This window comes from Bufo gargarizans, chromosome 3, assembly GCF_014858855.1.
Source record: "Bufo gargarizans isolate SCDJY-AF-19 chromosome 3, ASM1485885v1, whole genome shotgun sequence".
NCBI classification, from domain to species: domain Eukaryota; kingdom Metazoa; phylum Chordata; class Amphibia; order Anura; family Bufonidae; genus Bufo; species Bufo gargarizans.
The window spans coordinates 219,698,272-219,712,467 of NC_058082.1; the positions used below are offsets into that span (position 1 = coordinate 219,698,272).

General features: G+C 39.9%; 1 protein-coding gene across 1 annotated transcript in view; it reads left to right on the forward strand.

Moving 5' to 3' along the window:
- Positions 1–14,196, forward strand: part of COL4A1 (collagen type IV alpha 1 chain) — a 207,563-nt gene that overhangs the window by 117,073 nt on the left and 76,294 nt on the right. Inside the window, exons 18-23 of the mRNA XM_044284161.1 lie at positions 1,229–1,270; positions 1,440–1,533; positions 2,266–2,301; positions 7,595–7,750; positions 7,873–7,968; positions 12,997–13,086. Of these exons, the coding sequence (XP_044140096.1) occupies positions 1,229–1,270; positions 1,440–1,533; positions 2,266–2,301; positions 7,595–7,750; positions 7,873–7,968; positions 12,997–13,086 (514 nt within the window). The remainder of the gene's footprint in view (positions 1–1,228; positions 1,271–1,439; positions 1,534–2,265; positions 2,302–7,594; positions 7,751–7,872; positions 7,969–12,996; positions 13,087–14,196) is intronic.

Sequence of the window (14,196 nt, forward strand, 5' to 3'; positions counted from 1 at the left end):
ATCAGCTTTTAAGCCCCCATTATGCCTCCCCATTATCAGCCCCCATTATCAGCTTTTATGCCCCCATTATGCCCCCAGCAGCCTCGTGTTTTCTAAAATAAAAAAAACTTACCTCTCCTGCTCCTGGACGCTGCCGCTCCTCATCGCCCTTGATCCTCTTCATCCGACTGTCGGCTGTGCTATGTGAACCGGCGCACACAGCGTGATGTCACAGAGCGACTCACGCTGTGCGCAGCCCTGCACAGCCGACAGCCGAGGACCAGGAAGCGGTGAGTACAGAGCCTTCACCTCTTCCTGGTCCTCCAGTACTAATAGTGCTACATTAGTATTCGCCCCATAAGATGCAGGGGAAAAAATGCATCTTATGGGGCGAAAAATATGGTATATAAATATATATTTTATTTTTATTTTATTTTTCTTCCTAGTTATTACACATTTTTTTTGTGCCATACATTTCTTACAATTACTAAAAAAAATATATAAAATATACAAATCTAATTTAACCTCTATTTCTGAAAAAGTTTGTGATGGGATTTGAACTCACAGCTTCTGCATCATAGCCCAGAACTTTAACCACTACACTATATAGCTGCATAGCCAGTCACAAAAAAAAAAAAATGAGACTTCTACTGTATAGGTCTCAGTGGAAGTACAGTACAGTAGAAGTCTCTCTTTTTTTTTCTTTTTTTTTTTTTTTTAAGTAACTGGCTATGCAGCTATTATAGCTGAGTGGTTAGGTGCCTTGCCTCTAATGCAAAAGGTTGTGAGTTCAAATCCAGGCAGAAACCTTTCTAAAATACAGGATAAATTAGATTTAAATACACTGGGGTGTCCCCAAGCATTGACTCCATATATGGACATAACTATATATGGAGTCAGAGCAGGAACTCCTAAGCCATACACTCACACTGAGGGATTCCCTCACTGTACAGCGATCTTCTGCATAGAAATACAGGCTAAATTAGATTTAAATACACTGACTCGAGCATCGTGCTTGAGCACACGCAGTGTTTGGCCGAACTCCGCGATGTGACGAGCATAGCGATGCTCAAGCTGAACTGGTGTTTGGCCGAGCATGCTCGCTTATATGCGTGATAAATATGTTGCACTATATTTATCACACAGTTTGCATTATTGAATTGTAACTAACGTATATAGTGAGAAAAACATTGTAGATGATGCTCTTACTTCTAAGATATATTGCTGTACATATATTTTTTTTTGTTAGGGTGATAAAGGTGACGGTGGACCACCAGGACCTCCAGGAATAGTAAGTTGTGAAAGATGGTTCTTTTAACATACATTGCATTTGCAGTCAGACTTGTCAAAATAAATAAACATACCTAGTTAACTACGCAGCATAACTATCAGATTTTAGAACTAACTGATTTTAGAATAGAAATGTGGTGATCATTTTATTATTTTCGTATGTCTTATAGGTAATACAAGATGGCCAACAAACCGTTACTGGAGAAAAAGGAGATACCGGGCTCCCTGGTTATCCTGGTAGCAAAGGAGAGAAAGGTGCCAAAGGTAAGTTCTACATCTTATAGTAATCAGGTGAAATTCCACACGCCAATCTTAATAGGAAGAGCATCGACATAAAAAGCACCAAAAGTATTGCAGGTCTCTATATAGTTGACCTGTTGGGACGAGGGAGGCTACATCCCCTCCAGCTGTGCACCAAACACTTTTTTGTTAAGAGCATCATAAAATTTAAAAAGTCAAAAGGTGTGACGTTTTATTCTACCAGAAAACAGGTGGCAGTCGAATAATATGTTGAAAGTGTAGAATGATATGTTTAGTTCTGGTTTGAACTATGGAACACATTTATTAAGACCGGCATTTTAGACACCAGTCATAATAACAACTATATCTGGCGGTGGATCTGCCGGAGTTATTAAGAGGGGCTGGCCTCTACATAACTTCGGCGTATCCTCCGACAGTTCTAAGTGTAAGACAGTTTCCTAGCTGTCTTACATTTAGACCTTTCTCTACACCTAAAACAGGCATAGAAAATGGTAAATAAGGTGGGCCTATCGGCCCCTCTTTTTCCCCACCCACAACTTTAGACCTGGAGTGAGCAGGGAGAAGTCACAGATTGCAGCACAACTAACCTTTGCGTTGCAATCTGCGCCTGAAATATTCCTAATTTAGGCGTATTTCAGATTAATAAATGAACCCTATGATTTTTTATCGATATGTCATGATAATATTAAATTTTCCTAGACACCAAATTTTTGTTGTTTTTTTGTTTTATTTAAGGTGCCACTGGATTCCAAGGAAACCCTGGACAACCAGGTACTGTAGTATGAAGCTGAGCACTCATATTTGACTTTCTTCCTCTTATCTCTGTTTGGTTGCCCTTCACTAGTACTCCAGAGTGAGTCCTTACAGCCCTATGTATATATAGGGATGGGAGGAGTCATTCTGTAGAGTGCCAGGTACCCAGTGTGCATTGCGGCAGAGTAATCTGATCAGTATGGGTAATAGTATGTCTTGGGTGCTGGGTTCAAAAGAATTGTGGGTACTTAAAGAGGTTTTTCCTTAATCAACATTTATCACTTATCCTCATGTATGATTGCTGGGGGTCAGACCACTGGTCCCCTGTGGGAATGGAGTGGTAGTACGCATGCATGACTACTGCTTTATTCACAGGCCACAAGATTGACAGAGGTAGCCAAGTACAGTGTGGACTCCCAGCAATTAATCATACATTTATCACCTATCCTGTGGATATCTCATTAGTTTTGATTAAGCACAGGGTACGAAATGTGGGGTTATCTGGCATCAGATAAAGTCTTGTATACTGAAACCTCAGGTCTGATGGAGTGTAAAAGCCCTTTTGCATGGTCCGAGAATTGGGCTAATTATCTAGAACAAGCATTTTTACAAAAGCGTGTTCCTGATAATTGGCCCGTTAAAATATGCTACACCATAGTGGGGAGAGAGATTATACATTTTTCTCTTTTGTCCATCAAACGTACTCCGCTATCGATATGTTTCTAATTGGCCATTCCCTTCTCCAATTGGCTTCAGAGTCTACTGTAGAACTGATTCAATGGTCGGACCATGCCACAATTTAACTGTCACTGTCCGAGACCTACAGTGCTCGGGACACTATGTGGAGATGCAATCCGTACTTGCTTTCACACCCCTCCGCCCACTCTAAACTTCGTACAACACTATTGAAATATTTTGAGCATAATACTGGCTCGGTGACACATCCTCACAGCCTATGGAACGCCTATAAGGCATTTATTAGGGGGATCCTCATTCAACAGGGACAAAGAATAAAAAAAGAGAGAGAACTCAAACTATAATCAATTTTAGCACAGCTTGCTACCTTGGAAGCACTGAACAAGGCCAGCTTAGACCATGCCCACACTGCTCAGATTGCACATCTTAGATTGCAGCTCAGGGAGTGCCTTCTTCTCCGCCATGAAAAACACTTCACCTCAGTCAAATCCAAGTACTACTCACAGGACAACAAAGCGGGGAAGCTACTAGCCAGATGTATCAAACATAGGAATGCCAAAGCTAGAATCCCATATTTATTCCATCCTATCATAGGCCATAAAGTTTACGACCCCAAGGCTATTTCTAACCAGTTTATGGAATACTATAACTCCCTATACAACTTGGGATCTTTAGGTCTGGTACAAGAAGCTCCCATCTCACACATTAACAATTATTTCTCCACTTTAAAACTACTAACACTCTCTAAAGAATACAGGGATAGACTGTTCCTCCCCCTAACCTCTGAGAAGCTGCTAACTATCATTAGATCTCTGCCCAAAGACAAGTCCCCCGGCTCATACGGCCTAGCAAATATTTATTACAAATTCTTCTCTGATTTCCTCCTGCAACCTTTACTTTCTGTTTTGAATCAGCCCTTGGATCCTTTCCAAAAGAAAAGCTAGCCGCTACAATTATCGCATTGCCCAAACCAGACAAACCATCTGACAGACCTCTAAATTTCAGGACAATCTCATTGCTCAACACCGACCTAAAAATATATGCCAAGGTCCTTGCCCTGAGATTGTCACGTGTACTCCCCTTGCTGATACGGAAAGATCAGGTGGGTTTCGTAAAAGGCAGGCAAATTACCGATAACACCAGGAGAGCCTCAAACCTCATAGATTACATTGAACGTATGGGAATGGAGGCAGTGCTGGTCACCCTGGACACTGAGAAGGCGCTTGACCGCATATGCTGGTCGTACACCATCTCGGCTCTGGGTCATTTGGGTCATGGTAAGCCTTTTATTTTAGCAATCAAGGCACTGTATTCCTCTCCAACAGCCAGAGTGTTTATAAATGGAGTGGTGTCTGACGAACTTCTGATCACCAACGGGACCCATCAGGGCTGTCCATTGTCCCCACTTATCTTCGTAGCTATTGGCCCAGGCGATCCGCAACCATCCAGATATTCCGGGTTATAGCGATTTGCAATTCACAACATCGTATACCGTTATACACTGACAATGTCCTGTTGACGTTCTCTAACCCAAAATCCTCACTCCATACTGCCCTGTCCTTAATTGCAGAATTTGGGCTGCTATCATTTTATAAGATGAATGAAACAAAGTCGCATATAATGGCCTTCAATATGAATGATCTCACCCTAAAACATCTTTTCTTTGGCCCAGCACAAACACTTAAGTACTTAGGTATTCACCTTACAACCTCATTATCCCAATCGTACAAGTATAACTATCTACCGCTTTTAGAAGTCATTCAAGCTGATGTGACCCCATATGCAAGATTTGAGATATCCTGGCTAGGCAGAATCACTACATGTCAAATGCTGATCCTTCCAAAACTACTGTTTATATTTAGGAAGGTCACTATTAAAGTACCTCGGTCCTTTTTTGTTAAGTCACAGGGAATTTTAAACCAATTCATATGGGCAGGGACAAAACCTAGAATATCTGCAGCAACCCTTTGAAGATATAAAAAAAGTGGGAGGCCTTGGTATATCGAACTTAGCGGATTACTTTCTAGCTACCCAAATACAACATCTATACAACTGGTGGTCGTCAAAAGAGGAGACACCCTGGGTAAACATTGAACTGAGTTTGGCAAAAACCTGAGACTTACGGGTTCTATTAATCAATGGCTTGAGAAGCCACCCCATGAAAATCTGTCCATTACCGTCTTTATTGGAGGCATCGATGCACCATTGGAAAACTTTCCGTGACTGGTGTACCCTGGAAAACCTCTCATTAGAACAAGTAGCACCTATCCTATTACTAGAACTAGATCTCCCTGATGTAGAACGGTCTACTTGGAGGGACAAAGACATTAGTCTTATTTCCCAGTTGCTATCGGATGGTCGCTTGAAACCGTTTGATACTTTACTAATTGAATTCAATATCCCAAGTGCTGACTTTTACAGTTACCTGCAGATTAGGCACTTATTGCAACACAAGAACCCATATCAGGTAATAGCTCATAAGACTATATTTGAACTAAGGTCAAACCCTCAATACGAGACTGGTAAGCAAAAGATGCGGCCCTTATATTTTGCCTTACGTACCAAACAAGAATTGAAAAAAAAAAAATCCTTTCTTGAAGTGGGATATAGAACTTGGAACAACAATACCAGCTGAAAGCTGGATCACCTCATTACATTTTCTCTCCTCCACTTTCCAGTGTACTACACACTATGAGGCTGCAATTAAAACATGCCTTTGCTGGTAGTACACACCAGACAGGCTTAGTTATATGTACCCAAATGTGCCCCCACTATGGTGGTGAAACTGTGGAGGAAGGGGAACATTGCTACATGTTCTGTGGTCATGTCCGATAACAGACTCACTGTGGTACGGAATTTTTAATCTCACCTCTCAATTTAGCGGAGTAAACATTGAGAAATCAGCCATTCTGGGAGCTTTTTTATATGGGAATGCAATCCCAGTAACATGTAGAATCCCTATTGCCCACTTGTTTCTTGCTAAGATATTAGCCATCACCACACACTGGAAGAGTACCAATAGTCTCTCCATAGCTGAAATAGTCAACCGGGTGCACACTACCTGCATGTTTGAAAAATTGGTAGCACACAGAAACCACTGCTATTCTAAGTTTATGAAGCAATGGGAAAGATGGCTAAAGTATTCCCCTCTAAGGCCTAGTATTCGAAAAGCCCCGAACCCTAATACTTATACTTGATGCCTAGAATCATCTAGATAGAGCAGAGCAGAAGGTTCCCTAACCTTTTTTACCCCATTTTTCCCTTTTTTTTTTTTTGTTTATCACTGTTTCCACTCACTGTTTCCACATTTCTTGTTTACTTGCACTACACTACTATTTACAGATGTGTACCAACTGAAGCATCCTTGTCATGTTTATACACCTTGGCTAGTGTCACTTATGATAGACTGGATGATATGTCTTTCCTATCTGCCTGTACATGTATGCCATGATGTCGAATGGTACAACCAACAATGTTTGTATATGCTTATTTTGTTGAAAATCAATTAAAAAGATTCAAAATGAATGTGTCTCTGATCAGTGAGCAAACACTAATTTGTCAGGTGATCATATCTTTCATGTGGCACCAAAAATCTTCATTTGTCGGCAGCACATCAGCCGACAAACAAAAACTTTATGGGCTGAACAATCATAGTAACGATCCTTCATCCCCATACAGAAGCGATTTTTCTGCATGTTAATGCAGCTAAAGAGAGGGCCATGGTTAGAAATGAACATTCCTCATTCCCAATCATTGCCCGCTCTATTGGGCCATGTGAAATGGACCTTAAGGTGATAATTGTTTGAAGTCAAACATAGTCTTGACTTGAGTGCTGAAATATGGAGTTTGATGAGGTATTGGTTATAAAGGCTGGGTAGGTGTTGAAGTCTGGGTGCAGAAGTGCTGAAGTAAATTGATGCAATAAACCCAATTGTTCAAGTTTTTTGCTACAGTTCATGTGTACTATCCACGATAGAAGAGCATTAAGTTGGAGAGTGGACTGTATTTTAAAGGGGTTATGCAATGGCTGATGTAAAAAATGAAAATCAGGCATCATATAGTACATGACAATACCTTTCTAACAAAATTAGAACCAGTCCTGTACCTCACAAGTATCCACAGATCTCCACATTCACTGCTCTAATTGCTCTGCTATATTATCTTCAGCCTGTGTCTCAAGGGCTGTGTCCTTTTTGCTGCAGCTCTCTCCCTGTAAGTCTCCCAGCTTCTAACAGAACATATGGCTGGTGGCAACTGAAGATTTAAACTGAGCACATTTGACTAGCAAAGTGAGAGGAACAAAAAAATAAGGAAAAGAACAAACGGCAGGTGGCACTATACAGATACATTTTATTGAATAGCTCACTGGCTATACAAAATTTTTAATTTCATGGAATTACAAAAGTATTCAGATCCCGGTGCTGGTTTGACAAATGTAGAATATATTTCATGACACAACCCGTTTAAGGGAAAAAAAAATACTATATTATAAATATATTATAGTACATTGAAAAGCACAACCTGAAGTGATTTCTCAAATGTAAATATGGTATCCTACTTTACAAGTGTTTTCAACTTTATATTAATGACTATGAATTTTCTATGTAATGTCCAGGTCTGTCAGTGAATGGACCACCTGGGGCACCTGGATTAACAGGGGAAAGTGGTGAAAAGGGTGAACCTGGATTTCCTGGAACATCCTTACCTGGACAGAAAGGCAGAGAGGGGTTGCGCGGACCTCCTGGTTTCCCAGGCCCACCAGGTCCAATAGGTAAGTAACATACAGAATACACTTATGCCTCTTAATAGCCATTGTATGTCATTTTTTTTATTCATCTATTTTTAAATCTGTAATAATAATTTTACATTATTATTTTATTATTATTACAACAGACCCCACACAGGAATGCATTCCAGGACAGTCTGGTGAATCTGGGGCCAATGGAGATCCAGGTCAACAAGGCTTCCCTGGGGAAAGAGGTCAAAAAGGTATGATTTTCACTATATATCTAAACGGGTGTTAGAGTAGCTTCCTCTACTACAAATGAATTTGTCGAGGTTCACGTGATTCACTGGCTGGGGGACATTAAGCACACACAGAGTTGGTGTACAATAGAGTCCGGGTTTACTCTTCCTTAGTGTTTATTTATACACAAAGACACAAACACAAAGCCAATCAAAGGTTTATGGTATAGGACACTGACCAATCAGATTACAGATAATAGTGCATGATAGCCTCATGTCAGGACAGAGCAGGTTGTGGTGCAATGTGTGCAACCTAAACAAGTCTTGTAGCCCACCACCCCCTCCCACACCTTATACTGGAATGTCCTTAAGCAGTTTGAAAAAGTTTGTTTAAGGGTCCATTCACACATACGTGCGTGTTTTGCAGATTTGCGGATCCACAAAATACAGACACCGGTAATGTGCGTTTCGCATTTTGCGGACTGCACATCACCGGCACTATAATAAAATATGCCTAATCTTGTCCTCAATTTCGGACAAGAATAGGACATGTTATATTTTTTTCGGGAACGGAAATACGGACCCAGAAGTGCGCGTCCGCATTTCCGGATCTGGGCAGCACATCGTGCGGCCCCATAAAAAGGAATGGGTCAGCAATTCCATTCCGCAAAATATGGAGCAGAATTGCGGACGTGTGAATTGACTCTAAATACGAGATGGAGTCGGTTACATTAACATGGGCAAATAATATATAAACTGGATATTCTTAATCACTATTCAGTTACTATAGGCATCCAGCTACAGTTAGGCTTGTATGTCATACGGACTAAAGCTGGCCATTCACATTAGATCAAAGTTGGCTGAACCTGGACAATTCCATGGGGGTGGCTGACAACCTAATGTGAATGGAGGCCTTTAGTTGGCAACATGCATGGATTTAAATATAGTAACATAGTAACATAGTACATAAGGCCGAAAAAAGACATTTGTCCATCCAGTTCGGCCTGTCATCCTGCAAGTTGATCCAGAGGAAGGCAAAAAAAACCTGTGAGGTAGAAGCCAATTTTCCTCACTTTAGGGGAATAAAAATTCCTTCCCGACTCCAATCAGGCAATCAGAATAAATCCCTGGATCAACGACCCCTCTCTAGTAGCTATAGCCTGTAATATTATTACGCTCCAGAAATACATCTAGGCCCCTCTTGAATTCCTTTATTGTACTCACCATCACCACCTCCTCAGGCAGAGAGTTCCATAGTCTCACTGCTCTTACCGTAAAGAATCCTCTTCTATGTTTGTGTACAAACCTTCTTTCCTCCAGACGCAGAGGATGTCCCCTCGTCACAGTCACAGTCCTGGGGATAAATAGATGATGGGATAGATCTCTGTACTGACCCCTGATATATTTATACATATTAATTAGATCTCCTCTCAGTCATCTTTTTTCTAAAGTGAATAACCCTAATTTTGATAATCTTTCAGGGTACTGTAGTTGCCCCATTCCAGTTATTACTTTAGTTGCCCTCCTCTGGACCCTCTCCAGCTCTGCTATGTCTGCTTTGTTCACTGGAGCCCAGAACTGTACACAGTACTCCATGTGTGGTCTGACTAACGATTTGTAAAGTGGTAGGACTATGTTCTCATCACGGGCATCTATGCCCCTTTTGATGCAAACCATTATCTTATTGGCCTTGGCAGCAGCTGCCTGACACTGTTTTTTGCAGCTTAGTTTGCTGTTTATTAAAATTCCTAGATCCTTTTCCATGTCAGTGTTACCGAGTGTTTTACCATTTAATAAGTACGGGTGACTTGCATTATTCCTTCCCATGTGCATAACTTTACATTTATCAGTGTTAAACCCCATCTGCCACTTATCTGCCCAAGCCTCCATTCTATCCAGATCCCTCTGTAGTAGTATACTGTCCTCTTCAGTGTTAATTACTTTACACAGTTTAGTGTCATCTGCAAAAATTGATATTTTACTATGCAAGCCTTCTACAAGATCATTAATAAATATATTGAAGAGAATAGGGCCCAATACTGACCCCTGAGGTACTCCACTAGTGACAGTGACCCAATCTGAGTGTGTACCGTTAATAACCACCCTCTGTTTTCTATCACTGAGCCAGTTACTTACCCACATACAGACGTTTTCTCCCAATCCGAGCATTCTCATTTTATATACTAACCCTTTATGTGGTACAGTGTCAAATGCTTTGGAGAAGTCCAGATACACGACATCCATTGATTCGCCGCTGTCAAGTCTAGAACTTACCTCCTCATAGAAACTGATTACATTTGTTTGACATGACCGATCCCTCACAAAGCCATGCTTATATGGCGTTATTTGCTTATTTCCGTTAAGATGCTCTAACATAGCATCTCTCAGAAAACCTTCAAACAGTTTACCCACAACAGATGTTAAACTTACCAGCCTATAGTTTCCAGGCTCTGTTTTTGGACCCTTTTTGAATATTGGCACCACATTTGCCATGCGCCAATCCTGTGGGACACTCCCTGACAATATAGAATCTGCAAATATCAGAAATAAGGGTCTGGCTATGACATTACTTAATTCCCTTAGGATACGGGGGTGTATGCCATCCGGTCCTGGTGATTTGTCTATTTTAATCTTTTTAAGTCGCTGTTGCACTTCTTCCTGATCCTTTGTTCCCTTGTGAGATAACTTTATTACCTAGGATGAAAGCTCTAACATTGTAATAATTGTCTTTAGGGACAAAACTGGAAAGAGAAATTGTCCTAAATCATAATTAATTGATTTCTGGAGTATTTCTGAGAGACTATGGAGGTTAATTGATTTCAAGATTGTGATGTACATTTTTTAATACCCAAAGGGGATAATGTATTCAAAAGGTACAAATGTAAGCACAAGTGACATTATTCACCAATATATAGACTTTTTAGACTTTTATACATCTGTCGCCAGTTTTACTAAAAGTGGGTGGGGTGTGACTAGGGGGAGGTGTGCCTGAAACATTTACCAATATGGGCGCAAGAAAATGGTGCATGTTTCACCTGAAATCAATGTCACCTTCCTTGTTGCCATAGATAAGTACTCCTGAAGATGTACTAGAATGAATCACTTTATTTTCATTTCTGGTTGGAATTTATTAAGACTACCATTTTTTTTTTACCTATCAGGGACCCACCCCCTCCTGCACATTCCCCTCCAACTTTTGGTAAAAGTGGTGAGGGTGGCAGAAAAGAGCAGAAAGTCTAAAATTTTGGTGCAAAACATCTTTGCATACCAGAAAACCGATGTACAAGAATGATATATCCCCCCATAGTGTCCAGGAGTGCATTGTATATGTCCCAACCACATATTATTCCTCATAAAATTTCCTATTAATGCAAACCTTAACTGCTACATAACATCATTTTAAAGATGAAAAGGCATTTTGCTCTTAACCACTTATTATTTGATTGAAATAAAACACTCCCCATCCTTTCATGATGAAGGTCTATAGCAGCTCCCGAAGAACCTCAAAACCTTGAAACACTAAACCTAGAAATTAAAGAAGCACTCAGGGATTTCTCTCCCAATATATATGCAGGATACGTCATTATTAAAGAATACAATATAGGCTCTTGTGTATGCATGTTTTATTTGATGTGTAATCTGTGGCTTGTCTGCGATCTTGAGTCATTCTTCCCTTCAGGTATGGGTTTACTAAGGAATCCTACATTTTCCATCATGCCTGTAGCATGTAGAGAGGGAGGAGTATCATCACACTGCACTGCTAGGTCTAAGGGCAGCCATGACAGATCAGTGAGAGAGCTGCTGTCCCTTACACTGAAGGATCTCCACGTTCTTGAATGTGATGTAGCTTGAGCCTGTCTTCCTTCTGCCCTGTCATCTTTTGATTTCACCTGTCAGCTATTATTTGTAGGAGGCAGGGAGACCAGTGTGAAGCTGCATCCCATAAAATTACACTGGAGAGTCAGCACACACAGATGTCATAGGCAGTGTGAGTCAGCAGGTTTATATAATTCCAGATCATCACTGTATACACTCACCTACTATATATCTGCACACCTGGTCCTTTCGATAGGATAGACATATCTTCAACAGAGTACAGAGATATACAGAAAAACATGGACTTCCTTTGTTCACAGGAAGTCAACCACAAGGAAGAGGCTGAGTTCCTATTTACACATTAGAGCAAGCTCTGGGCTGCTGGTCAGACTTGAGGTGACATGACCAGGTCCCTTTAATGAAAAGGCTCAAAATGTATGGATGGAACTAAGCTAGGGTGTAACAAAATACACTGCTAGAATGTTGGTGGTGAGCTAGAAATGTATGTAAAATAAAAACAAAAACAAAAAACTAATGGAGTGCATCTTAAATGTTAAACGCAAACAATTAGAGAAGAGTGAAAATCTTGAAATTTGTTTTGGGACAAATTTACGCAAATTAATTGGCAGATTAATTTTTGTTACAATTAGACCTGAATTAAATTTGCTTAGATTGCCATAAGAAGCTGTATTTGATACTCTGAGTTCTCATAGGACTGTACCCAAACATTTCAAGCTCTTTAATGCTAATACAGCAGTAGGAAGTGTCAGTGACATATATATGACTATGAGAAATGAGAGTTTGCCGTAACAAGCAGCCTGTTTAATTTAAAACACTTTTCATTGTTGAATTTTTAATGCTTTTTTAAAATTAAAACAGGTGCAATTTTTTTTTCTTTACACACAAGGGGGTATCTGAAGAAGCAATAGCAGTTTTTAAACAAACCATTCATAAATTATCCCTGTTTGTGGAGTAACAACAAATTTGGTGTTATTTTAAAGGAAATACATTTCATCCTGGAAAGTGAAGAACCTTTTGCTTTTTACAAAAGCTGTCAAAAAAATTATCCCAGGGGCAATAAGTATGCAATGGACAAGGCAGGAGATGTGCGGTTGTGTAGGAGTGGCAGCACAAACAGTAGCACAGTATGAAACATGTAGTGTTAGTAGAAAAACATTTTACAAGAATAATAAAGGTAGTGTAAAGACAATAAAAAAAAATTCATTTTGTTTACAGGTGACAAAGGAGATGCCTGCCCTACATGTGACACTGTCCCATCAGCACTACCCGGGCCACCAGGGCCTCAAGGTCCTCCTGGGACACCAGGTATGATTTTGATGCATTTGAACATTGACAACTCATTATTCTATCTTATTTAAGTATCTATCTACTATTGTCTCACAAATTTTTGGTATTTGGTGCCATTTTGTAATTATAAAGGTGAAATTCAGTGTGGTCATAGCCCCTGTGTACCTCACAAAGATGTGTTGATGTAGCCATAGCCTTAGATTCAGTAATCCATTAATAATTAATTCTTATATTATGTATATATTCATAACGATAGTAAAGAAAAAAAACACAGAGCTGTAGTGCCAGTTGTATGGCACCTGAACGCTGAAGCCACTGATTGGCTGCAGCCATTACGTGCTGGATCACTGGCAACTTATAAGCAAAGGTCTGTGGTGGACCATTGGAGAATCTGCACTGGATCTGTGTGAGATTGAAGTGAGTGTTTCTTTTTTTTTTTTTTTTTTAAGAGCCAGACAACTATAATATTAATAGGGTAGATACCTTACACACAAAGCAAGTTATGTAGGTTAATATTATGCAGATGATGCAAACAAAAAAATACCTTAGTTAGAGACAAAGGCATAGTTTTACAAACATTACATTCAACACAATAAAATGAAAACAAAAACTGCATATATTTTTAAAACGTTATACTAATGAGCACCAAATCCGTTAAAACAAATGCAAACTTGCTTAACCCCTAAACGACCCTCGAACACCTTAAAAGGTCACGGTCATATTACACAACTTTGCATTATTAAAAGTACAGGCGAATAAAATAAACTTTATAAAATATCTTATCAGAATAAAAGTGCCTTGTTCTCCAGTTATCACCTGTTTTCTTCCTATACCTCTTTCATAAATTTAAATGCTTCTCTGAATTCTGTGATAATTCTATTTTGTGAGACCATGATGGGCTGCCTGATTACTGAAGGATCAGATTACAGAGACATAGGCTTGAATCCACAGCTGTGTTTTATCTAACCCCAAGTGCTTTATTCACATCGATACTGATCCGTACATCGCTATAATGTCCTATATGATGCATCTAGGTGATTCTGAGTCAGTGTGAGAAAGTAAGGGAGCAGAATATCCTGTGCCTATTTGTACTCAAGCACCAGCTTAGGGACAACGGAGAGTTACAGA